The sequence below is a fragment of the Lissotriton helveticus genome, chromosome 7 (genome assembly GCF_964261635.1).
Source record: "Lissotriton helveticus chromosome 7, aLisHel1.1, whole genome shotgun sequence".
Lineage (NCBI taxonomy): Eukaryota > Metazoa > Chordata > Amphibia > Caudata > Salamandridae > Lissotriton > Lissotriton helveticus.
The window spans coordinates 1,764,106,391-1,764,134,187 of record NC_136068.1 but is presented as its reverse complement, the minus strand read 5'-3'; the positions used below and the strand labels follow the sequence as shown (position 1 = coordinate 1,764,134,187).

The 27,797-nt window shown below is 46.8% G+C and overlaps 1 protein-coding gene across 1 annotated transcript; it reads left to right on the top strand.

The window, feature by feature from the left end:
• On the top strand, positions 1 to 27,475 carry LOC144767692 (chemerin-like receptor 2). The gene is given in 3 exon segments (XM_078651087.1): positions 1 to 124; positions 25,713 to 26,666; positions 26,668 to 27,475. Coding segments are annotated over 2 exon segments (1,236 nt in total). The 5' UTR covers positions 1 to 124; positions 25,713 to 25,734; the 3' UTR covers positions 26,972 to 27,475.
• Positions 27,476 to 27,797: the final 322 nt, after the last annotated feature.

Genomic DNA, 27,797 nt, shown 5'->3' with positions numbered 1-27,797 from the left:
GATCGATTGAGCGAGACTGGGGCATCGGAGAGAGTGCTGGGCAAGTGAGACGGCCGACGGCTGACTGCAGACAGCGAGAAAGTGAGCGGCAGGGGGGAGCCGAAAACGGGGAGCGGTGAAGCAGGTAGCAAAGCTGGCGCGACCGCGGGTCTCTGATATCTGTGGACCACAGGGTCACATGCTACTGTGATCGATTCCCAGATAGAAGCTTGTGTCTGTGTCAATGACAGTGAAACCTGGATAAAGATTTGATCCTATGTTTCCATTTGACATGAATGTTTTTATTTTGTGCACAGTCACTCTGTCCACTCGTGTCGCAGTTTCTTTCCTGCCTAGAATGAGAGCGCTTTAAAGCTAATATCAAGCGCTAGGCACATACATGAGTTTTCCAGAACAGTCGGCAGCCTCGTGTATTGCAGACACGAAAACGTGCACTGATACCTAGAGACACGCACGGGTAATAATGACAGGGTGGCACGGCTATTAAGGCCTGAGCCCCGGTGCCAAGCTCTCAGGTGCCTGCGTCATGACACACGGGTCCATAAGGGCTCTGCAGTCTGCACTCGACGGGTGCATCTTTGTAAACCATCTTCTTAAGGATTTGGGAAAACAAGTTTCATCCGTGGGTGTCTCGCGTTCATCCGGAGTCAACAGAATTAGCCGGGAAGGTTCTGTGTGGGGCTGTTCGAAGGGACAGGTTCAGAAGAAAGGTGCATAGCGAGTAGACACAACTTCATGGCCAAAGGCTCCGAAACAGCCTTCAGGAGCCCGACCTATGGACTTAGACCGCAGACCATTGGGCACAGACTGGGGGCTGACCGGTCACGAGTCCTTGGAACCAGGGTTGGATTGGTATTAAAAATCGGCCCGGGCACGCAAAAAAAAAGTGGCCCACATTTGCATATTGTTTTATCAAAACACTGCTTCGGCGAGGTTTTATTTAAAAAAAATGCACGGAGTAGTTTACACTGGTGAAACACACCTGACTATAAGTGAGGCCACTTTTGCTCCAACCCCCTGCCCCTGCACAATATGCATATTAATGGGCCGGCCCCAGCGAGAGAAAGGGGGTGACACCTCTGCCCTTTGATAAAAGGGAGGTATTGGAGGCCACTCACGCACCCACTGGGCTGCTGGCGACATCCAAACAATGCAGAAACCGCCAAATCACACCCCAGACTGCTAAAAAAAGCAGGCCACAGCTGACACTGGACACCGGCCGCTAGGGCAATGCCCGAGTGCCCGCGTTACCAATCCGACGCTGCTTGGAACCACAAACTCAGGAAGCGCGGGTCAATGTAGGCAGCCCTGTGGTTGTAGCATCCATAAGGGGTAAGGACCCCAGGCATTGTGACCCGCCCTGCTGGGGCAGAAGAACCACCATCTTGCCATAACACCTGGTGGGATGCAAGCGCCACTGTTTGTCTCATGACGTAAGACGTCTTATTTACAGGAGCCCAGCTCTCGCTGTGGCGTCACCTCTCTTAATGCGCCTACACCTGGTGCTCCTCCTTCCCAGCCCCCTGCTGTGCTGGAGAGCCTGAACCCCTGGTGGTCAGTCCACTTTGTTGCGAAACCCGGCATCACAGCCCCTCGGACTTACCATGCACAGCAACCTTCATCTTTGAGGCCTAGCTGTTTCCTAGTTGCAGGACAGCAGGCCACGCACTCTCTTCTTCTTTGCTTTGTTTTACAATTTGCCTTTCTCTTCGTTTTTTTTGACGTCTCTCCGTCTTTCGATATCTGAGCTACAAGAAACCCATCTTCTAAAAGCACCTGAACATTTTACAGAGAACATTTTTTATTGTAGCAGGTGTTGCTCATAACCCAGATAGAGTGCATATGGGCCGACAGACAACAAACTTGAGAATTCATGACATGTGGACAGCAAGGTTACTAAAACCAAAATTAAGTATACCAAAACGAATTTTCCCAAAATTGGGTGATTTTTTTCTAGCTTCATGGCCAACTACTGATTAGTCCTATATAACCTAAACTTATCCCAATCAATAAAATGGTGAAACCAGATCGATTACTTAAGAAATGAATGTCGTCTTCATTACAAAAATAACGTTGCATGTATGAAAAAATTATGCAATAATTATTGATTTGTCAAAAAAATAAAGACTTGTCATTTAAAATTTAAATCCGGTGCCTTAATAGCCCTTGTTTGCTATGTAGTAGAATGCATTTGTGGATATGTTTAATCTATTTTGCTCTTCATGGATAAACAATAGGAATAGTTATCTACTGGCACTAGAAATATATAACCGTAATAACACCTGTGCTCGCACTGTTCAATAGTCTTTTACATGTTTACATTGTACATTTGTACAATTTAAGGCACACAGATGTATAGCGGTGCCCCAACAATCGCACAGAATTATGAATATATGAATATTACTAGGTACACCAATTTTCATCCCTGGGCAAAATGATGATTATACCAGAATGCTTCAACAGAACCTTTAGCAGAGCCCTTACTTGGGCAAATCAGTGAATATTTGAGCCTCGTGTCTGCTGTCAAGCCAAGCGCCTCGGGTCAGTTCAGGAATGGATGAAAAGGTGCCTGAAAGTAGTGATATATCTGACCATCCGACAGAAGATTATCTTTGTGAGTGTGTTAGGATATTCACAATCTTTTTTTAGCTTTAGCTGACCCGTCAGCCTCATGTAAACAAAAACATATCATAAATAAAGAGTCCATAGATTGCTACACCACCTTAGTCAGTCGTCCATCGTCACAATTCTGCACAGGACACGGAATCCCCAGCCTTGTCCCCGCCCCCACCCAGGTACCCTGAATCCCTACATGTAAATCATCAACAGAGATTTGTGTGGGTGTAAAACGGCCATGTTTAATCCAAACATCTTCATAAACATGACAAAGAAATTCAATGCATAATTAGCAAAATTAGCAATTCACAACATACTTTTTAATATTGACGTTCACATTAGAGCCCTCCAGCACTAAGGGGCCTTTCTGGCTCGCATCACCTATGTGGAGCCACCCACGCAAGGTGCAACGCACCTGCGCCCTTGAGTGGTGGGCCCCACCTCCGATCCTTGTCCGCCATCACTGGGGCCCACCCCCCGACCACCAGGCTGCCCAGGAACCCAGGAGGCTCGTAACCTGTCGCCCTAGCCTCCCCAGCCGGTGGCCACCTTATTCCAGGGGAGAGCTTACCGTCTCCCCCCTCAGTGCTGGCCTAGGGAGTACGCAAGGCGGACTCCCCTCCCTTCTGTACGTCAATGTCACTGTTCGCAGGTCTCTTTACCACCACAAGGGTGACCCGGGTGCCCAGGTCTGTCACCCTCCCCACCTGCGTTCTGCACGAAAGATCCATGTATCAGTTCCCAAGTCCGACAAATGCACTCCATCGTGGTGATACATTGCTTCTCCTGAGATCATTCTGTGCGGAATCAAACACAAGCAGCCCTTCACTGAGCTCAACTTGGCCGATTCCCTGTTAAGCCGCCTCACTGACACATTCAAAGATCTAGCCCGCACTCCGGGGCCCCACGTCCTGCATGGTATCATGCATGACCAGGCAATCCAGGCAAAAGGAAAGATTCTCCCTAACCATGCAAATTCGGTCAACAATGCTTCTTTGACTGCCAGGTGTCCCCGGTCCACCATGTCGTTCCCTCCTAAGTGGATGATGATCCAATCCGGGGACCTCTGCCCTTCCTGTTCTCTTATTTCCTCCACGAGTTGCCGCAGGTGCCGAATTCGCAAGCCCCCGACGCCCCGCCACAGGAATTCCGTCCCGCTTAAGCCCGCCGGCTTCACGACTCGTCGCTGCTGTAGCCGCACCGTAGCGCGCCGCACAAACGAGTGCCCCAGTACCCACACCACCTTTGCGGGCATACTACTACTACATACTAGTGGAGAAGTGTGGCTCACTGGTTAGAGGAGGCAGACCCTGAAGCAGAGGTCAGACCCGGGACCAGGGTTCAATTCCCAAAGCGGCAGGGTCTTGAGCCCAAAAATGTCCATGGACTCGATGATTCTCGCTTCGGTGCCTACTCGAATCACGGGTTCACACTCTGCAACTCTGGGCAATAGCTTGCTTAATCTCCACTACGGCCCCCCGCGGCGGGATACCTGGCTTTCACCTTGGGGATGCCTAGTAGGGGTTATCTCACAGGGAAAAAGCCAGGACGGGTTCCCAAAGCAAGCGCCTTGAGACCTTGCGGTAATAAGGCGCTATATAAGAACATTTGACATTCGACATTTGACTACTGAACAGGAGAGAAATGGAAAAGTCAAATACAATCATTGACAGATCATCAGCATTTAGTCACAACAATTCAGGCCTTATGTACCTCTTGAAACAGTCGGACGACCAGCACCCGACCTCTTTCACCTCGTGGGTAGGCAAGCCTGCCCCCGCTGCTAATGTCGCAGCCCCAATCCTGAAAGAGTGTGAGGAGTACCCAGAGGCCCCCAATTCTAGTTCTGCTAAGGCCAACCCAAACACTGCCTTAAATTGGTATTGAGAAAGACAATCGCCCTGCTCATGAATGAACAAGGCCGTTCCCCCCCTACTGGGCGTAGGGCCAAATATTCCCGCATTCGGGTGACTGGACAAGCGATACTGCCGGGCGCTGGATTTAGATTTATGGTGGCCCCCTTACCTCCCTGGTCGGTTTTGGACCTTCTCAGAATCACTGTCATACCCCCTGGGGATAAAGTGGTGTCCCTTAGTTGTAGGCCCCTGCCCTGGTCCATCCTGGAGGACCCTACGATTTCGCACAGCAGGAAGGCACCATAAAAAGGTCAGCGTAAATACCGCACCAAAGAGTATGCACTCGAAGCGTGAACTGCAAATTGAGGGCAGAGATGCTATGATATTAGACAGGGTTGCAATGTCCAGGGGCCTCCGGCAATCCCGTCGGGGTCCCTCTAACTTAGCCCACCCAGTCAAAGCCTTTCTCACCACAAAAGAGAGGCGCCAGGGTCGCACTCCCCCGCTAACTTAGGAAAGAAACCTATCGCAGTCAAATGGGCCCTAGCATAAGACACGGCCCTGCCCTGGTCCCTCAGGCCCTGCGGAAAACCATATATCTCTTCAGGAGAAAACAGTTTAGGAATACCAGCCTTTTGCACGAATAACCTGTAAGAATTAAAATGCTGTTGGTACGATCTCCTAGTGCGATCTCTCAGGGAGGCACCTACCAGCCCCGCTAGTGCGGGGCTCCAATCGTCCACAGCGATATAGGGAACCCTGTCATCTGTTCCTCTGCTTGCGGGTGGAATCTCCGGAAGTCCTGTAACTTGGAACGAGACAGAGCATCAGCAGCGTGATTGTCAACCCCAGGTATATGCGCAGCCTTGAATGTTAAATTCACCCTCAAACATTCCAACACCAAGTGTTTCAACAATCTCAAAGCATGCCTGCAAGTAGCCCCCTGCCTGTTGATGGCTTCCACCACTGCCATGTTGTCAGACCAGAATATGACTGACCTGTTCCTGAAGCGGTCCGCCCACACCGATACCGCCACCACAATTGGGAAGAGTTCCAAGAAAGCAATATTCTTAGTTAAGCCGCACTCATGCCACTCTGCAGGCCATGCCGCCCGCACCAGGCAGGACCCAAAATGGCGCCAAAGCCAACGCTGCCGGCTGAGTCCGTAAACAAGCCCAGTTCCACACTAGACACCTGTGGGGCAGGCCACACAACTTTCCCATTGAAATCGCTTAGGAAGGTGCGCCATATCTTGAGGTCCTGTCTAACCTCCGCCCTAAGGCGCACGTGATGGTGCTTCTGAGTCAGCCCAACCATCGCCCTAGCAATCGACCTAGAAAAAGGGCGCCCCATGGGAATGATCCTCAGGGCAAAGTTGAGCTGCCCCACCAAAACCTGTAATTGATGCAGAGTAACCTTAGGCCCAGCCAGGGCCGCGTCAATAGCTTGGGAAAAAGCTTGAACCTTATCAAGTGGTAGTCTACACTCCCCCGCCACTGTGTCAATCTCAATTCCTAGAAAGGACATGCATGTACCCAGGCCTACAGTCTTGCCAGGCGCTAAGGGCACCCTAAACTCCTGGAACATGGCCACCAGGGCCCCTAAAGCCAGTGCGCAAGCCTCTGAGGCGGCCGGGCCCATTACCATGAAATCATCTAGATAGTGGACCACCTCCTTGTACCCAGCCCTGTGTGAGAACACCCATTGCAGCATGGAACTGAAAGTCTCAAAATACTTTCAAGAAACAGCGCACCCCATTGGCATACACATGTCATAGTAAAATAGGTGGTTCAGCTGAAAGCCCAACAGATGGTAATCCTTGGAGTGTACTGGTAACAGGCGAAAGGCAGATTCAATATCTGTCTTAGCCATGATAGCCCTGGGGCCTAAGTCCCTCAACTTCTGAAGCACCGCATCAAAGGAAGAGTAAGTCACTGAACACGCAGAGGGGTCAATGGCGTCATTCACTGACGCCCCCCTAGGCGCTGACAGATTGTGGACCATCCTAAACTGACATGGTTCTTTTTTGGGAACCACCCCTAGAGGAGAACAAGCATATCCTTCTAGAGGGGGGGCCGGGAAAGGGCCTGCAACCCTGCCCAGTGCCCGCTCTTTCTCCACTTTCTGCGCCACTACTGCTGGTTGCAAGCGTGCGGAAAGCAAGTTATTACACTGTGGGACTGGAGGGACACCCTGGGCTGCGATGCGAAAACCTTCTGAAAAACCGTAATAGAGTACCTTGGCCGCTTCCCTAGCTGGGTACTGATTGAGCCAAAAAATCAGTTTCACAATGTCCACCGGCGTAGGCAGCTTAAGGCTGTGGGGTTTGTTCTCTCTGCTTCCTCCCTCCCCGCCCCCCCCGCTCCTTGGATTTCTTGATGCATTTGAACTCTGGATGCGAGGCATGGCCACAGAATGAACAGGCGTGTCTGAATCTGCACTGCCCCGTGGGCCAAGTGCACACTTTCTTATCTTATTAAATGCCCAGCACGTCCCTTTCTTCTCCCCTGGCCCACCTTGCGAGGTCCGAAAGGGCTGTTTGGTATGTTGTTCCCTGCTGTTCACACTCTCCAACCATACATTAATTTCCACTTGGTCCCACCCTATGCTTGGATTAGCCACCTTTGCCCAACGGAAGTCCCTATCATAATCCAACCAGGCGGTACCGCCATGAGTAGCATGAGCCTTCACAATTTTATTTGTGTAAAATACCAAAGATATCGCCAGCTCAGGCTTCTTCTCCAACATCACCATTGTAAATACATGAAAACCAAATAACCAATTTGTAATGGACTCCTCCACTCCAGGCTTTCTATCCCTGTAGGAGCCCTCTTTCCCCTCCTTCTCTTTGTACTCAACATCCCTCCTCTTGGGCCTGATTAGCGCAAAAATGTCCACGTATTCCCCTTACCAGATTTGTTCCTTCATCTCCAAGGGAACATGCGTAGATAACATTCCTGGTTGAGACAAGACATTACCATGTACTCCCCCTCCTGTTACAAATACGTCAGCGCCCTTGATCGCCGCCTCGCAATTCTTACCTCCCATAGGTGCTGCCGCTATTGCTGGCGCGTGGGAAGTCATTCTCGAGTTTCCACCAAGAGGGCTATCTGTCTCTGAATTTCACTTAGCGCACCCTGTTCTGCTGACTTCGGGGGAACCCAAGGGGCCGCCACCACACTACTAGGCATGGGGCTAACTGTCGGAGCCAATAGCTGACCCACTAAGGTGGCTACTGTCGCCAAAATGTCCGCTGTCGGATCCCGCGTATCCCCTGGCTGCACTTCGAGTTGCTGTTGCACCAGGGGAGCTGTGGGGGTCCCAGTTATAGGTATCACCACCGTAGGTGTAGCTACAGGCACCCCCCCCCCCAGTACTCAAGCTGCTTTGCCCTACTGATGTCTGGACTGGCGCTAATGCCCTCAGGGCTTCCCTAATTTCAGCAAGGAGTGACCCCGCCGGGTCTACCGGGGTGCTCTCCACCCTAATCCCTTGTTCCACCTGCGGTGCCGAGGGGGGGGGGGTGGCCCTCCAACTTGGGGCGGAGGGGTGATGGGACCTACTGGACTCTCATCCCCAGCTCCAGGCCCCTGTGTAACCTGAGCTCTGTCCTTCATCCTATTAGCCCCCCCTCCGCCTTGCGTTGTACCATAGGCTTCTTTACTAAAAGGGGGAAGGCTGCTCTGGGTGGTACTCCCTCCCTGCGTGGACGGTCCCCTGTGCCCCCTGGCACTGGCTCCTCCTGGGTCCTCGTCTCCTCGTCACTACTCTCATCATTGTTATTGCCCAGCTTTGCCAGCACCAATTTAAGGAGCTGAGCAATCTCAGGATCCTTGTCCTTTCTTTTATGGCTCACCTTCCTAGCTGGCATGATTGCTCTGTTCCTTCGCTCTTCTGGCGCTGTATTTACTGCCCTGTCGCCTATCGCGCTATTCAGATGCTTATTGCGTAGCAGCTACACGCTCGATGCCAAGAGCGCTCTAACTCCGTGTTAAATATTGCCCTCTGCGCCTCCGTCTGCTCCCCTCGGCGTGTCCCGTGCTAATCTCACTCCAATACCCCTTTTGTTTCCTTCAATCGGCACTAGAATGCCCGAAAATAACCTCTACATACAGCCGCTGCCCCACAATGATGCCGCTCCACACTCGCAGCCCGCGCCCGGCCCCTCCGAGACTCTCCACGTTGCTTTGGCAGGGAATCGGCACACCCGGGGGCCCCGCCAGCAGCCGCCAAGGACCAAACAGATACCCCTCAAGCAATACCCTGCCCGCTCCCCATGGCTGCCCACTGGCCCCCTTAGCATACACGACCCCTTACCTTGCGAGTTGGACGGTCATGCCGCGCTTCTCTCCGTCGCCTCCTCCGAGGACTCAGCTGCACCGGCTCATCGCTCGCTGACCACCGACCACCACTCTGCCGCTCACTGGGACTGGTACAAGTTAAAGTTAAATTACACTTTCTAGGGGATGGGGTGGGGGACGCACCACGAGCGAGCACAACCGTTCCGGAGTAGGAGGGCGACAAAGAGACCGGGGCTACAGTGACCGGAACCTAAAAAGGCCCCGGTCTCCGCCCCCTTCCACCCGGAAGTGCGTCATCCGGCCCGGAAGTATTTGGGTGGCCGGGGGCCACTAGGGCACCCCGACTGCCCCCCTGACTATATAGACAGGGGGCGGGTGCCGGGGGGCCGGGCCCTGTAGGCGCACTCCCCTAGCGTCGTGCCTGGCAAACTATCCCGTGAAACGGAAGGTTTTCAGCAAGAGTTGTGTGTTCAAACAGTGCCAGTGCGTGCAGAGAGTCGTCGCTATTACAAAGATGTGTGTCACAAGAGTGCCTGTCCCTGTGGGTTTACCCACCGGTTGCCTCACTCTGTTCTCCGGTTTGCGAAGAAGAAAGTTTTACGTGAGAGTTTCAGGGCGCTTGCTTTAGGAATACATTCATTGAATAACTTCTCAGAACGTAGGTCCCTGCTGGAACGTGCATTAAAAGACCAGTGAGGGGCTTTCACAATCAGAAGTATAGATGCCTGGAGAGTAATTAGAGAGATGTGGCCTAGTGGCTAGAGTTGCTTAACTTCAACACGAGGCCCTAGACCTCCATCCGGCTTTGCCTCACAATCCTATGACTCTAAGCCATTCACTTAAGGCCCAATGTATAGTTTGGACTCCTTTCGCCCTGTGGTGACCATCTGTGTGATGAGAAGTTTACTGTGCATTAAATTGAGAACATCTGAGAGGCACCCATTGTCCGGTCAGTGTAGATCAGCCTTGTTTGTGCTTCTTAAAATTAAAATGAGTGTTACGCAAATTCATCAAATTGCATTGAGGCTCAGGTTCTGAAAGGAGGCTGTTGGACACACAAATATTTGAGGGAGTTAGCAAAAATACTAATCGGCCACTTGTCACCTCTTTTTTTGCACAACCTATGCATGTCCATTACTCAATATATCTCTGTTCAATTCAGGTCATTTAACTGGAAATTTATGTACTTTTTTGTCATGCATCATAAAATTGCTCACACTTGATCTTCCATCCTAGATCTTTCTTGGATGAAGAAGCAAAAAACGTTTTCCTCGGTGAGGGCTATTGATGACTCAAGAGATGTACACCTTGACCCATTGGGTCAATCTGACCTCACGCCTTATTGCTCTGCACAATTTTCTTAATACATCCATCCTTGGCTTCATGCATTATCTCTGTTGCCTCATGGTAGGGGATGGAGCCCCATATTTGGAGATGCGTTTTTTTGATCTGTCAGTTTTAGGGCACTGTTGACCAACAAGTCAACTTCCCTTTTGTTTGCTACACAGTTGTCTTCACGTGTCTTGCGATCTGTGCCTCGTGTGAGATGTACAGGTAGTTGTAGGAGCAATTTCTTCTGCAGACAGGATGGGTTACATCCTGTTTGATCTCTCTTTTGTCTTCAAATAGACTTGAACATGGATTTTTGCTTAACATCTTGGAGACTTGAATGTTATTCACAAGTACTGTGCTGATGTACAGATGAGTACAGGTAAGGATTTTCACATAGCATAAAAGTAAGTGGCAAGCCAGAGAGCAGAGACAAACCTGTACATCTAGTGATGATTTAATATATGTGAATTACACAGTCACATATCATGCTATGTTTACAAAATTAGACTCAGGAAGATTAAGTGATTTAATCAGATTTCACTAAGGAATTAGAACCCATGTTTGTAGCTCGGTCACTTGGTGACATGTACTCATGTAATAAAAAAAACATTAGAAGGGGGGACAGGGCGCAAAATGAAATTCCCGTGTTCCCGAGTAACTAATTGCTACTAAAGGGGGCTGCTGTTCCTTTTCAAAATGACTCCTCCTACCCCTTTCTTATAGGAACACCGCCCCATTTAGTAGCCATTCAGATCTCCTCACGGTCGTGCATGGCATTTGTTTACAAGCATGATCAGGCTGCACAAACCATACTGACACAAAGAACCACCTGGCCACCACTAGAACGAATTCTACTATCAGCACTGGATCAGATGAGGGATCCTCAACCAGCCCCGAAAGCCACCACTTAGGTGCAAATGCAGTTTTCATATACAGGGAATGTTGTGGATGGAGAGAATTATTGGTCTTGTGTAACTTCTGGTGGTTTTGGAGTATTGGAAAATGTACCATTTCATTTCCATGCTAACAATAAATGCCCTTTTATGTCTGTTAGGCTGATGCATTTGTAACATTGTGCTGTAAAATGAATTACTTGAAATTATTTTTAGGTCGAGCCTAGAGGCAGCGTGCTGTCGCTGCTCTGTGAGGCATGCTAGAATACCTCTGTGTTAGCTTTTGGCACACCCTTGCATTCCATTTGTTATTTTGTGTGACTTTGTAAAATACTGGCTTTTCATTGATTCAATTTGTTCCTCTTTTGTGTACTTGGTTCCCTCCCATTGCAACTGACCCCATTTCATGTACTCTTTCTTTCCTGCCGCTTTATGCTAGTTGCAGCGCACTATTTCTATTTGACCTCTTGGCTCGTGTTCGGTTGGGAGGAACCGAGCCTGTGGAGGATTGGCCTGTGAAATGCTTGTATCTTCCCTGCATGGTGAGCGCTTTGTCTCCCTCAAACTGACCTGATTTTGAAGCGTGCACTCTCTAGTGACCTCGGGGCACAAGTAGGCATCCACTTCGATGCAAGTTAAAGGATGGCCAGCGTACACCACCGTTCGCTTTTTCTTTTCTGCCCACAAATTTCCCACTCCTGTTTCAGTGGGCATTGGTGGCTAATGCTCATTTACTTATGTGTAGCTCTAACTCAAACAAGCATTGGTAATGCATCGGTTTTGCCCATGTGGGAAAAATGCGGGACCCATTGCATTTTAAATGAATAGAAAAAAATCCGACCTGGCAACTCAAGGAGGCATTGGTTGCAGGAAGTGAAGGAAGACGATTGGGAAGATAAGGGGATATGAGTGAGTGCAAGGTAGGGCCACCCCAGGGTCCGCAGTACAGAATTGAAGCAGCATTAAAGGAGCAGCAGTGGGTATCACTAAGTCATCAGGACCCGCTAAGTCTGTGGGAGTGTGGCTCAGTGTGCAGAGAATCGTGCAGTACTGCAGTGTGCACTGAATACATACAGTGCACATCTCTTCCTGGAGAATCTGTGACAAATAACCCCAGAGCACAAACTCTTGACAGTAAGTGCTCTATGTGCAGGTGGACCGTAAACAACTTATGTGCAATTTCTATCTCACCTCACACCACGTGCACACAGCCCACAGCCCAGCCAGTCTGTGGCAAACTCCGAGGGTGAGTAGTAATTAGTGCAGTGAAATGGATTGACACTGTAACACGTAGGAGAAAATAGCAATACATTTTCTGCTACAAATATACAGCCTTTGCTTCAGTGAATATATGTCAACCATACATGCCAACCTTTGGCCAAGCTTCGCCTTTGTATACCTATCCATTTACTATGCATTGCCACCCACTGGCACTCATAGCAGTGAGCAGGCACACCAGCACACTTCAGCTTTGTCAGACAGGCCACTAGCACTAACAGCCAAGGCGCCTACCGTTTATGCGTACCGGTACTCTCCTTGACAGCAGAGAAGTGCCGGTACTCAGGGTGGTAAAAATAAGAAGTGCCTGTACTCAGTACCTGTGAGTACCGGCCCATTTAAAGCACTGCACATACCCCACTATACCTTATGTATGCAGGGTGCATAGACTGCCGGACATCTTGCTTTAAGGTTATTTGTGCACTATCCTTGTCTGCCGATTCTGCATTGGTCACCCTCCCTACGCGTGGGTTCGTATCCCATCCTCGTCGCCAGTAAAATTATGTAGAAATCCACGGGAGGCAAAGTTGTAGTACAAAGGTAGTTTATTCAGTTAGCAGTAAAAGTACAAGCATCTAGTCATGTCGTGGTCAAAGCCAGAGTGCTCCCTATGTGGAATGCACTCAGAGAACACAACAGCATTCTGAGAAACCATAGTAACAGAACACAAGGAATAAACATAAGAAGAAATGCAATATCAAGTGCATGAAATACATAGAATATTACAGTTTGCAGTTGCCATTCTCTGTGATAAGGTTCAAGGATGGATATAAAACTGCCTCACAGCACAATCGCACATATAGTCAGTGCTTTAAATGGGCCGGTACTCACCGGTACTGAGTACCGGCACTTCTCAGTTTTTTCCCCCTGAGTACCGGAACTTATTTTCACTCAAAAAGAGTACCAGTCCGTTTTATCTCTGTTGATGCTGTACCCTGATATTGTACCAAAATCCTCTGCCAATTGGAATAGCCTAGGTAATGCCTCCTCTGGGTTAGACGTATAAAGGAGGAGGTCGTCGGCATACAAGGCTGTCTTAAGTGCTAGGTCTCCTACTATAAAGGGTTTAATTACTGAGTCCAGTCGCAGGGAACAAACAAAAGGCTCAATATAAATGTCAAATAAAAGGGGAGATAAAGGGCACCCCTGCCTTGTTCCTCTGGAGATATTCAGCCAGTTGGATAAGCTACCGTTAACCAAAATTTTTGCCCTGGGACCCCTGTATAACGTTTCGATTCCTTTAATAAAAATCTCTGGAAAACCGAATCTTGCCATTGACTCCCATAAGAAGAGCCAGTTTACTTGGTCGAACGCCTAAGCAGCGTCTATCGCTACAATAGTAAGCGGTGCCTTTTTTTCAATCGCAGTGTCTATCGCTCCAATGGCTTGAAATGTCAATTCATTCAATTGGCGGCCTGGTATGAACCCCCTCTGGTCTGGATGGATGATAGACTTATTTATTTTGGCTAACCTGGAAGCTAAAATGCCAGAATAGATTTTTAAATCCGAATTTCGGAGCGATATCGGTCGGTAAGACTCTATCCTTTTCGGGTCTTTATTTGGTTTAGCTATCAGAGAGATTGTGGCATCTAACCAGGAGGGTGGAATTTGCTCTCCCTGGATGAACATTTTATTGAAGAGTCTATGTAATGGGACTAAAATTTCTTCCATATTATCTTTATAGACCTCAGTAGGGAGTCCGTCAAGACCAGGGGCCTTATTTCTAGCCATCTTTTTCAGTTGCGATCTGACCTCTCCCTCTGTAATCTCAGTGACTAAAGAAGCTTTATCAAAGTCACTCAACTGTGGCAGTTCTATCAAAGCCCACTAATTATCTTGTTCTTCCGCCTCCCGATTACTCTTCTCCTGGTATACTTCTTCGTAAAAGGATTTAGCCTCTCTTTTAATCTCTATGTCTTCTGTTAAAGACAACCCAGTGCCACGCTGAGTTAAAGAAATGATATTATTTCTGCTCCTCTCTGTCTTAGCCTTCCAGGCTAACATGGCACCACATTTCTCACCATATTCAAAATTACGAAGCTTACTCACTTCCCACTTATCTTTGATTACTTTTTCAGCTCTGGCTCCAAACTCTGTTTGTAATTCTAATATTTCTTTTTCAAGACCCGGAATACTGGCTCTATCTTCAGAAGCAGCGAATTGAAGATGTTGTTCCTTTATTTTGATTAAGTTAAGCATTTGAGTATCTCTATCTTTTTTAAGCTTCCTATTTAAAATCATATGAGAGCCGTAGATTCCTCTTAGTAAAGACTTAAATGTGTCCCATATGATTTGATCTGAAGCTGTATTCTCATTAAGCATAAAGAATTCTGATAGACTTTCCTTGGTTTTATTTCTAATCTCATCGTTTAACAGGATGGTTCTATCTAATGTCCACCTGTATTCTAAGGGATTGTTTTTCATAGCTATTTTAAGCTCAACCACGGAGTGATCTGACAGACCTACCGGGACATAAGAAATTGAAATAATATTGGCTAAAAGAGATTGATCTAACAAAAAGAAGTCTATCCTTGAAAACTGGCTATATTTTTTGCTATAAAAGGAATACTCTCTAAGATTGCCATGCTTAACTCTCCATGCATCTCGTAGTGTGTGATCATTCATAATATTTTTTAAGGCTGAAAGGGATTTTTTTGGGGGATTGTATTTGGCTTTGGAGGTGCGGTCTAATTGAGGATCAAATAAGAGGTTAAAGTCGCCTCCTAATATGACTGGAACTGTATGTTGTATCATATACTTTTCTAGCTTATGGAGGAAACAAGCATTATCCTCATTAGGGCCATAATACACCCCACACAAAAATGTAGTGCCGCCAATTGACACAACTGCAGCCAGCCATCTTCCAGATTGATCTGTATCCCAATCATGAATCATGATCCCTTTATTAGCACGCACTACCATAGCAACCCCTCTGGTAACGCCTGTTTGCTTAGAACAGAGGATTTCCTGAACCCAGTTATAACCTGCAAATATTTTCCTACACTCTTCCGCTTCCAAATGAGTTTCCTGCAGAAGATATATCGAAGCTTCAGATTTTTTCAAGAACTCACAAACATTTTGTTGTTTCTTGCGGCTCCCCAAGCCGTTTACATTCCAGGAAAGGAATTTATTGCTAGGTGTTAGGTTTGAAACCATTTTGTGAAATGACTACCCCTCCACCTATTACCAATAGTGGTCTGTAATTACGTTCAAATATAAAAAGATAGTAAATCATGGCAAATGAGGACATTTTCGTCTGTTTCTTCCCTCCCCCCTGTGAACCCTCCCCACCCACCCCCCGAGGAACCCATCTCTCCTGTTTGGCGTGAATACGCCTTTAGGGGGCCCTGTACCCTTAACACACCTGTTACGTGTAACTATATACTATATAGGTCTTTTCTCCCAAAACCTTTTTTTTTTTCCTTTTTTTTTTAATTCATTATTTATTTATTTATTTTATTTTTTTCTGCGGGTTCTCTATTTATCTTTGTCAGTTGTCAGTTATTAGTTACTATTCCTTACAAAATACCCTCATCCCTATTGTTTAGCGAGTATTCCCACGAAAAATTGGAGATCAGTTAACTATTCTCTCATTTTAACTAGTAAATCGTCAACTTCTTCTGGGAAGTGACAGGTATACATTTTATTGTTCCACATTATCTTGAGCATAGCTGGGAACTTCATCTGTACCTGAGCCCCTGTTGAACGCAATTCTGGCATCCTAGAGCCGAGCTCCCATTGCCTTTGAGCGGTTTTGCCCCCTATATCTGACCTTATTTGATAGGGGTTAGCACGATAGTGTAACAATGTACGCGCCAGACTTCTGCTGAGGATCAACTCTTTAACACAGTATGTTTGAAAGTACACTAATATCTTTCTAGGTGCTTTGCGATCCGGGTGCAGCCTGAAAGGATCTCTGTGCACCTGCTGAATCTCAGCTTCCAGATCAATGTTCAGTCGGTCTTTTAAAATATCTTCACGGAGTAGTCTGCACACGAACCCCTTTATGTCCTCCACTTCTACTCTTTCCGGAATTTTAAGGATCCTGAGATTATTGCGTCGACTCTGCATTTCCAACCTTTGCAGGTCCATTGATAGAGTCCGATTCTGTGCTTTGATGGCTTCTATGTCTTTGGAGTTTTCTTTGGAAGTCTCTGACAGTACCGTAACTTTACTCTCCAAGACACTGGTCCTGGCGTTGATACCCTCTAATTTAGCCTCTAGGAGATCAAATCTGTCGTGCAAACCCCTCTTATTATTCTCAGAAATCTCAAATTTACCCAGAAGATCTACCCTCAGGGCATGGAGCAGAGAGCCAATTCTATCACTTTTATTTTCCATCCCTGCTGACCTATCTGCCCCGTCAGGCTGAAGGACTGAACTACGAGTATCATGGACAGTCTCATGGGCTGGGGGAGGGTGGGATTGAGACTTAGTATTGCCGCCGAGTGCAAGTGCGGTCAAAGGGAGGGAAATTGTAGCAGCATTTGAATTTACAGGTTCTTCTAGAGGGAGAGGAAAAGTTTGTGCAGCGCCCACTGTGACTCCTACATCCAAAATTGAATCCTGCCTTGAGCTAGTCTGTACTGCTACTTCTGAACCCTCCTCACTCGGGGTTATGTCTAATACCGCGTATTTGTTACTTAAAGGTAGTAAAGGTAGTAAAGGGTGAAGTAAGGGAGTTAACGCTTTACTGAGGCTGGTGTCCTCATATGCATCATGTGCATCAGCTACTTCAGCTACTTCAGCTACATTAGAGACTATATTAGCTCCTGCTTTTTTTTGCAGCATCCTTCTTAGAATTCACTGCCTGCTCCATGATTTTAAAATAGCTTTTAAGCGAGGGTGTACTTTTAGGCGCTTGTATTTGTTTTATCGCCTTAGCTGACCTACCCCTCCTGGCCCCACCCTTCTTGTATTGTTTATAGGGGGAGATGGGTGTTGGACCCCCTTTCTCAACAGTATCAGAAGAGTTCCAAACTCCTTGATTCTTCAGCTCTTGCTTCGATCTTAGCTAGTATCTGTTTCTGACTTCCCCCTGCTTTTCTTTTACTGGAGAGTTCTGCTTTGTGGGATGATCAGCTGAGGCAGCCCCCTCTATGTCGCCTACAGCCTTGATATCTCTGCTTAAACTGCTTAAACTACTGCAATCACTTTGACAAGTTATTTGACAGCTTTTCGTGTTTTTATCTGCCTCCATGCAGTCCTCTCCCCCCAATGTCGCCTTACCGCTGTTAAGTGCTGTGCAGGTCTCCCAATATCTCAAGAGATAAAACGGACATAATGAGTTGGAACAATCCAGTCCCTATCCCAGAAGAAAAAACAAAAATTTGATATTTGGGGATCCATCTTACTCATAATCTGGAAGATATCCCTAAGACTAGTTGGGTAATAGTGGTAAAAGAAGTTAGAAAGCTTTTGACTAGATGGAACACTCTCCCCCTAAACATCTATGGCAGGGTGAACCTAGTCAAAATGATAATCTTGCCAAAGGTCACCTTTCTGTTTAACTCTATTCCTTAGATTTTCAACAAAAAAGATATCTCTAATTTACAAGGGAGGATTGGTTCTTTCATTTGGGCGACAAAATCTCCCAGAATAGCCTGGAAGAAGTTGAGAAGGGGATTAAAACTTGGCCGGTTGGCACTACCAGACTTACTTTTTTATTGTTATGCCTTTCAGTTTAAGAACTTTAGACTCTTAGCTAATAAGTTAGACTCTTCCTCACATGGCAAACTCTTTCATGCTATGCTGATAGACCTTCCATACAGTTCAGATTTTTTTCTTTTTAAGTATGGAGACCAGAAGTTTTAAAAAAAAATTCGATTAAAGCTCCTATGATCAGCTCTAGATAACTGGCAAGTGATACGAAAAATCTTAGGCATTCCTTATTACCACTCCCAAGCCGCAGTTTGGGATTCCCCCGGCACTCCGTAATGCTTATTGGATCAACTAGCCCTCCCACTAAAGAAAGCTGTCCTAACGAAATGGGGGGATCTTTGTAATGGCTCTTTATTATTATGCTGGGAAACCCTATCAAGATTAACGGGAGGAACTATTACAAGATTTAAGTTCTACCAGCTGTCCGCTTGGTGGGGAAGTCAGAACTGGAACACGGATGAAGAGAGTCTTCCATTAGAATTAATCAGTAGGGAGAAGGGCTGGAAGGGCGAGGTGGCGGAGTGGTATAGAACCCTTGTGGGGAGTCAAGACAATCTAGAGGCTGAATTAATCAAGTTATGGGACACCTCCACAGTACAGATCTCAGGCGATATACAAAAAATCTGGGTAGATTCTTTCATACTTTCTAAAAAAATTATCAAACCATCGAACTTGAGAAGAAACCACCTGTTTACAGCTTATAGGGCTTATTGGACTCCGGCGAAACTGTCAAAAATTTCAGCTGTACAGTACTCCAAGATGCAAATTTCCAGCAGCAGACGACGGTCATATGTTCGTCGGATGCCCCGAGATAGGTAGTTACTGGGGACAGGTGTGCGGATTCTTGGAAGAGGTATTGCTAACACCAATTATATGCACACCCAACCTTGTCTTTTTTGGTCTTCCACCTGATTATAGCATAAACAGTAGTACATCACAGTTTATTTTCTATGTTGTTGTCATTGCCAGAAGGGAGATCTGTAAAGAGTGGAAATCAGAACATCCCCCAAAATTTGTGGACTGTCTTAGGAATATCATGGCGGTGAGCAAACTGGATATGATGTGTGGAGGAGTTAAGTCTGTAAATTTGTGGTCTGCCTTAAAAACATGGTGTGAGAAATAATCAACAGAGTCCAATGATTATGCCAGAGGTTAAGTGGTCCAGTCCTCCCTATGTGACGAGTAACACCGAGAGAGGGAGTAGGACTGGAAACGGCCTTACCTCAGGGCGATCTCTATCGGCTATCCACAAACTTATGGGCAGGAAAGGTGGACTGTTTGTGTCAGTGGCCTGGAGTACGCCTACTTAGAGCTAATATCTACTGGTGGCATATATGAGGACAAAAAAAAAAGAGTACCGGTACTCCATGAAGCAGCAGGGCTCAGGCCCTGAAGTACAGGTACGTGCAACAGTTGGTGCGTGCTGAGGTGCTGCTCTGGCTGGCAACTGGCAGCCTGTGTATTTCTGCGCTGGGGTGCGCCTGCAGTTTTAGGTTCTCATCAGGCAAGCAAGCCCATTGGGATCAAAGGGCTTCAGACACCCCAGCCCCCCTCCCCTGACGTGTGGCAGCCCAGGATGAGACAGTTTACGGGGCGCGCACACGGCCGCACCCAAGTACTTCACAGGTCTTTAAAAGACCAAGGGGCAGATTTATGAAGGCCTTGCGCCGCCGGTGCGTCATTTTTAACATGGGAAAAAGTGACGCACCGGCGGCGCAAGGCATTCATAAATCTGCCTCCAATTGCTTTTAATGAGGCTTTGTTGTTTCTCACCCCTTCAGAGCCCCTGCATCTCTGCTGCCTATTGCTGAAAGAATTAGCTCCCCACCACCCCCCTGAAATTTGACTCTAGTTGCGGCTCTGGTTTTCTGGCATCGCGGCAAGAATGAGGATATGGTCAATCAATCAATCAATCAAAGCATTTATATAGCGCACTACTCACCCGGAGGGTCTCAAGGCGCTAGGGGAGGGGGGGTCCGCTACTGCTCGAACAGCCAGGTCTTGAGCTGCTTCCTGAAGGCGAGGTGGTCCTGGGTCAGGCGGAGGTGGGTCGGGAGGGAGTTCAGATGGTCAGAAGTGCGGAGAGTGGAACTGAAGAACCAGGGTCGAATCCCGACGTCGTCTCATCATCCTGTGGTTCTGGACAACTCCCTTAACCAGGGGTCTTAAAAAAGGAAGCTTTAATGCTGATGTTCTGATTGTATGTAAATCGCTTAAATGCCCATGGCCCAAATTTGCGCAATATTAAACTGCAAAAAATTAGGTCATGCACATATGACATAGAAGCTGATGCTTGCTATGTCTCTTATGTAAGGAGCCAGTTTGATTTTCCGCAAATGTGGCCTATGGGCATTTAAGAGCTTTACATGATAATCAGAGTATTTGTGTTAAAGCTTACTTATGTGGCTATTATTACATTCCTGGCTCCCAGACCCCCCCCCCCAGACACGCCCCTAAATACCTACCCAGTCTAATTAGTGAGTACCGGCACTTCTAATTTCCCATTTAAAGCACTGCATACAGTGAACAAACAGTGCAAACACCTGTCTATGATTCCCAGAAGAATCCTGTTTCATGTGAAGATCGAAATTGATGCATGGGCAGTGGCGTAGTTGGGGGGGATGCGGGGGCACGAGATTTGGGGTCGGTGGCCTCCCCCTGCTATTACCTGCTGTCTCGGGGCAGCAACAGCACGCCTCCCCCTGCTTCTCAATTCGTTTGCCGTAGGGTGGCAAATGGACAATACTTGCCAGCAGCCCCCCTCCCCCTCCCCTCGCTCTTCATTACGGCCGCTGCAAACGCATGGACGGCGAAGGGTGGCCAGAGAGCTAGCTATGCCACTGTGCATGGATGGTTTAAAACAATATATTCCCTGTTATGCTCAGTTCCGTTCAGGGCGCAAGTCGTAAAAAAAGAAGTGGGGGACGCTGTCACCGGAAGTGACGTCACGACAGGAAGTGACGTGATGGAAGGTGCCGAGCTCCTTGTCCCAGAGAGGCTAAAGAGTGAAGTCCAGCTCTTTGGCAGGTGGGACGGCGTCCCCCGGTAAAATAAGTGGGGGGCCACCGTCCACCCGCGTGGTACCCCGACTCGAGCCCTGGTTCCGTTCTTGTAATATTCGACTCACTTTAGAAGTTATGGATCACCTGCTCCTGCTGTGCAAATACCTACACACACCACATGGACCTGGCCGTATATAATAAAGACTGGGATATCACAGTGCTTTCTGCAGCAGTCTCCACCGGGGAAGCAATGCATCTATCTGCTGCCAACATCTCAGTTCGGAATTGCCAATTTGCTGTGTTGTGCTCCAACGCCCATGAAGCCGGGTCCACGCTAAAGAAACCCACAGATCGGACGAAAATAAACACCAATTCCTAGCATAACACAGAAAAAACTAAAGCATATATCCATAATGATGATACAAAAAATACATGAATTGGCCATTATCGACACATAACAGCGCTCCTATCACCCCCTGCCTTAGATGTACTTACGCAAGGCATGTCTACTATCCTAGATGATGCTCAAGTGACTTGCCCCCCGCCCAGAAAAAAATCGCACAACATATTCAACCTGACAAATTAAACTAAACATAAGAACACACCCTCTCACAGTAAAGATGGAACATCTTCCAGGGTCGGACTGGCCATTGGGCCACTGTGCCCGCAGGATGGTCTGAAAGGTCAGTGTGTGGGCTGGTTTCTTAAGGTTTGTGGGCCTTTTTATCTGTTTGGCCACTTTCTATGATTGATATTATTCATACTACTACAAACATTGCTTGGAACAAACATGGAAGCACGCAGATTTGGAAGGCTCGCCAGGGCTTTCTGTTGATTATTTCATTTTTTATGATTCTGCATTCGACATTATGCAATAATTTCAGGACCCCAGTAAAAATTAAGTTTTGTTACTCGGGTGCTCCTTTTCCCCTTGTAAAAAAGTTTTTCTGGTGTTCTCTTTTGGCCATTTGTGGTTGCTCCAGACATCAGTCTCCTTCCATGGGTTTACACCATCTGGGCAACTATTTCACCTCATTAGTACCAGATTAACAGCCAAGTACAGTCATAAGCAATTGAAAAGATAACCAGTTAATCTTTCCGAAGGGCCACAAGTGAACACATCACCACACATTTTTAGTAACTCTAACCACGCTCACCATCGCATGGTCTGTCTCTCCTTCATAATCTTGATAAAAAAAACATATCATTTAACTAGACACTTAACTCTCTCGTACAGCCCCTTTCCTTGTTTTAGTTTGAAACCCTCCTATTGTAACTTTATACCTATTTTGTTCTTGAGGCATGGTTGAACTACAGTTGACCACAGAGATGTATTCCTGAATTAGACTACATGACCTCGTGTGTAGTAATTCTTTAGCTCTTAAATCCCTGGCAGCACAGCACCCAGGATAGTGTGCTCCATGGCAAAACGCTTAAAAGGTCCCAGTGGCGAGACCTATTGACTTTGCCAGTGCTTGTTAAAAGTAGTTCTCTTCTCTTCTCCAGCTTTCCTCAGGTATCTTGACTTGCACTTTTCTACAGTTGCTTTTCCCATATCTCATCCACCAAGTCTCTCTTTTATCTCAATCACTTAGTCAGGTGTCTTGTAAAGCGCCACTGCTCACCCGTAAGGGTCTCATGCTATATAAACCACATAAGTAAACAAATATATAAATACATAACTGATCTAGAGGTGGTAGATATGGTGAGTAGATGATTGAGTGTACTAGAGGTGGAAGAAGATGTCTGGTACTGAATGTTGTGATGGAGCGAGGCAAAGGCAGAAGTAGATGTTGGGTGGGTGTTGTGAGAGAGTGATGTAGAGGCAGAATTAAATGTTGGGTGGGTGTCTGTTGTGATGGAGTGACATAGAGGCAGAGGAAGATGCCTGGGTGGTGGATGTTGTCATTGAGTGACGTAGAGGCAGAAGTAGATGTCGGGTGGGTGGATTTTGTGATCTAGTGACATAGAGGCAGAAGTAGATTTCGTGTTGGTTGATGTTGTCATGGAGTGACGTAGAGGCAGAAATAGATGTCGAGGGGATGGATGTTGTGATGGAGTGATGTAGAGGCAGAAGTAGATGTTGAGTGGATGGATGTTGTGATGGAGTGACGTAGAGGCAGAAGTAGATGTGGAGGGAGTGGATTTTGTGATGGAGTGATGTAGAGGCAAATGCCTGGGTGAGTTGATGTTGTGATGAAGTGGCATAAAGGCAGAGGTAGATGCCAGGGAGTTGGATGTTGTGATGGAGTGATGTAGAGGCAGAATTAGATGTCGGGTGGGTGATGTAGTGGCAGAAGTTGATGTTGGGTGGGAGGATGCTGTGATAAAGCCAAGTCGTGGAAGAAGACAATGCATGGGTAGATGTATTAGGGTGGACATTTTGTTTAAATCAATTTAGGGTAGAGGAAGAGATAGAGTCAACCAGTGTTCTTACCACTGTCGTAATGAGGTGGTTAATAGAGGGAATCTTAAAATAAAACTACTTGAATCATTTATTACACATATCTTCCATCACTGTGTTCTGTCTCGATCGATTATGTGGGCTGTGTAGGGCTTAATTTAAGCAGGTGGTTGCAGGTGAGACCTACTGACAAGTTTTGAGGACCAGCACTTATTTCTCCTCATCAGACTTTGACCCTGTGCAAGAGAGTGAAACACACTAAATTGGGAAAGAAGGAGTAAGAGAAAGATGAAATAACTGTGAGAAAGAGGGAAACAGAGATGATAAAGAACTCGCAAGGGTGAGACAAAGGGGCAGAGAGAGTCTGGTGGTGTATTAAAGAGGCACGAGGTGGAATAAAGACTAGACATCTTTGGTATTTGTTACCCACAACATCCTGTGACACCAGATTCAGGCTTCTCAGTAAAACTTTGGCCCCTGCACCAATTCTTTTACAAATCAAGCACTGTGAATCAGTGTTGAGCATAAGGGGTACGATGAACATCAGAGCTTTTTAAAAAACACTGTTCCCTCCTTTGCCAGACCCTTTCTTGGTTTCTGGACCACGGTGGTGAAGAAGGTGGAAGAACATGTGGGAAGATACTTGGTACTGTCTCACGAAATGTGCTAGCACCATGCCACTGGGGCTGGGCATCGATTCCAAGTCCTTATAACTCGAATCCCAAAGCCACATACACAAAGTATAACAAACCTGAAGCTAAAGATATATAGAAAGACATAAAAAGAGAAATGGGATTTTACAGACTTCCAGATCTTTCCACAGCCAGGGAACATTTGTATGTATATCAACAGTTATGTCTGCGACTCAGAAATCCTATAAGGACTAATATTGGTCTAACATAAGGTTTAATTTCAATTTGTAATAAATCTATTATGTGTCTGATCCTGGCTGTTCAGTTACAATGAGGCATTTTACAAATTAATTACTGGTGTTTTCCAAACAACTTAAACCCACACCTGCGAAGGACTCACGGGAATGCTTGGTTAATTCTCCGGGACACACGGCCATTGGCGCTTATGGGGTAGGTGCACTTTAACTCTGTAGGACCAAGATGAATACCCATGTAAGCATAGGTGACAGAAAAAATAAAAGTTGATGGGGCAAGCATCAAATTATATTTATGGGATAAACAGTGAAGTAAGTCTATGGGTCAAATGTGTCTTTTTATCCCAAAGAACAGTCTCCCATTTTCGTCTAAGGGACAAAGGTATATTTAACTCTGTGGGACCAACTTCAATTTATACCTATGTAGAGACGTGTAACATTTTAAATTTTTTTGAGGGGTTGTATATGAGTTATGTAGAAAAAACAATTCTTCCATACCACGGGGCCCGTTAGGATGGCGGGCGGATTGCCCCCGCCAGCCTGTTGGTAGCCACCGCCGGCCTGGCGGGGGCAATCCGCCCGCCATCCTAACCAGAATGACCCCCCGCCCTATTAGCATGGCTGGGGGGTCCGCGGAAAGACCGTCCGCTGCTTTTCCGCCGTGGTCGCCTGGCGACCGGGGCGGAAAAGGTTTAATATAGTGGCGGTGTCTATCAGACCCCGCCAGCCATATTAGTATGGGCTTCTGCAGATGCCTTAAGGCAGGCGGTCTTCACTTTGGGGGCCCCCTGCTGGCCCCCAGAGTGAAGGCGAGGTGGGGGTGCACACGGGGGTACCTGTGATACCGCCCTGCATTTGCATAGACAAAGCGGCAGGCACCACGCGGTGCCTGCCGCTTTGTGTGTGCAAATGCATACATGCATTTTTAGCATTGTGGCGGGCGGTGCTGAGAGCACCGCCCACCACAATGTTAAATATGCAGGATGCGCCCATCACTGTGGCGGGCGCATCCTAATACCCCCCCACAGGACCCCTGCCCTTATGGCGGGCGGTCCCAAGTACCGTGAGGATGGCGGGCGGGCAAAGTCCGCCCACCATCCTAATGGCCCCCTACGTGTCTGATCCCCATAAGAGTGACTGTTATTTTATTGATTATTTCTTAATCACAAAATAAGAACAGTATTCCAGAAATTGATTTTTAGTGGAAGTTTTCGGAAACATTTGTCATTCACTTCAATCACTTTTCATCACTCTTAAATGTCTTATTTTGGTGAATATCGTAATAAAATAAATATTGTACCCTGATTCAATCTATCTTATGTTACTAACGTTTATATAGCTCACAGCCTGCCACTGGCGTGTCCTTTGGGCGCTGTGGCTTGCAGAGAACGTGCAGAAGTGTGATCCATACACAAAGCCCTACTGTAGTAATAATAAGTATTTCAATGTACGATCTGATTCTTCATTTTGTTTTTCTTTTCAGAAAGTTAGATCAATCCCAAAGGATGGAGAATATGACATCAAATACAGAGTTGAAGACTTCTGCTTCGCTGGAACCCTACTCCCTCAATACTACAACCTTTCCAGAATCCTCAGTCAATATCACAACCTTTTCACCATTGTCAGTATTCACCGCCTTTCCACCACTATCGACAAACTTTACTGGTCCAGAAGAGTTCACAACCCCTGGTGACTACTATTACTGTTACGAGGAGGAGGATGAAGGCACCAAGGCAGCATTGCATGGGTTTACCATGTTCATTCACTTTGTCGCTTTCTTCTTGGGGGTGACAGGGAATGGTCTAGTGATCTGGGTCACCGGCTTTAAGATGAAGAGAACCGTCAATACTGTGTGGTTTCTGAACCTCGCCATCGCCGACTTCATCTTCACCTTCTTCTTGCCCCTTAGCATTACCTACATCGCCTTGGGCTTCCACTGGCCATTCGGCAAATTCCTGTGCAAGTTAAACAGCACTGTGGCCTTCCTGAACATGTTTGCCAGCATCTTCTTTCTGATGGTGATCAGCATTGATCGTTGTATCTCGGTGATCAGGCCCGTGTGGTCTCAGAACCACAGGACTCCGCAGCTGGCCATCTTCATAGCCCTGGCGGTGTGGGGTGCATCTTTGATAGTAAGCCTGCCATATTTTATTTTCCGAACCACTGCTCTTAGGGAACTAAATGGGACAGTTATAAATTGCTACAATGAATTTGGGTTGGATGATGAAGAAACATATGTAGTTGGGATACGCAGATACTCAGCTCTAATTTGGGCAAGGTTTGTGATAGGATTTTTCTTACCCTTCTCCGTCATTGTGATTTGTTATATCACTATTGCTATAAGGTTGAGCAGAAATCGCCTGGCAACATCCAGCAAACCATTCAAGATCATCATTGCAGTCATTGTGTGCTTCTGTATCTGCTGGTTCCCCTACCATGTTCTCCTTTCTGGAGCTAGCTGTGCATGCTCAAGGGGATGGTACAGGTAAACTGCAGGACATTGGTGTGCCCATCACCTCCAGCCTTGCATTCATCAACAGCTGCATCAACCCCATTTTGTATGTCTTTGTGGGCCACGACTTCAAAGAGAAGTTCCGTACATCCATCCTCGCCGTGTTGGAGAATGTCTTCATTGAAGAAACTTCTCAGGCAACAAATGACACTGCCATAAAATCAAAATCTAACTCAACGGTGGATTCACAAACCCGATCAATATTGGAAACCCAAATCCGTGATACCTAACTTTCTAGAACAAATAACAGCTTCAAAAGCTGTTGTGGAAGATGCAGCTAACTCACCATGCCTTATGCCACTTCTTATGTTGGATACCCTCACGGAACACTTTGAAAATTGACATGTTGAAGTCAACAAGTGATCAAAGGACAAATAGCCTTTAGGGGATCTTCTCGAGCCTTCCCAACTAGATGCCACATATGGAATATCAGTAAAGGCAAGGAGCCAGCCACTTGTGAGGAGAATTTACTATGTGCATGGTCTGGACCCAGACCTATTGTGAAAATTATTTACATGTGATCTGCAACAAAACACAAGAAGAAGAAGCAAATGGTGCAAATTCTTCCCATGATACTATGCCTAGTGCTGGACTTTGTCCCCTTTCGTTTTGCCTAAGAACATTTGCCAGTTTTGTTGTGAAATTATAGATATGAGTATACGATTCACAGTCTCACAGAGGAGTCTGCCCTTTATTTGGACTGTTTGAGTTATGTCATAACTTAATTCATTGTGTCATTTAGGCCGATATTGTACAAATCTTGCTCCTAAACTATATAAAAGTTCTGCTTGCGGACCAAGTTTTGCTTGAAATGTACATACATTTGCAATGAACAAACGCTTATTTGATATTATTTCAAGTTTACTTGCACCAGTGATTTTGTGGTGGCACAAAAACACACCACAACACTGTCACTGTGTGGGATCATAGGGACAAAATAGTAATGGAGGGAAGAAAAAAGTGCTTGGTACCTTGGTTACTGCAAATTTTGTTCTGCTCCACTATTTTGTCACAATTATAGATATAGCCCCTAGGACTGGATGTAATACCACACAG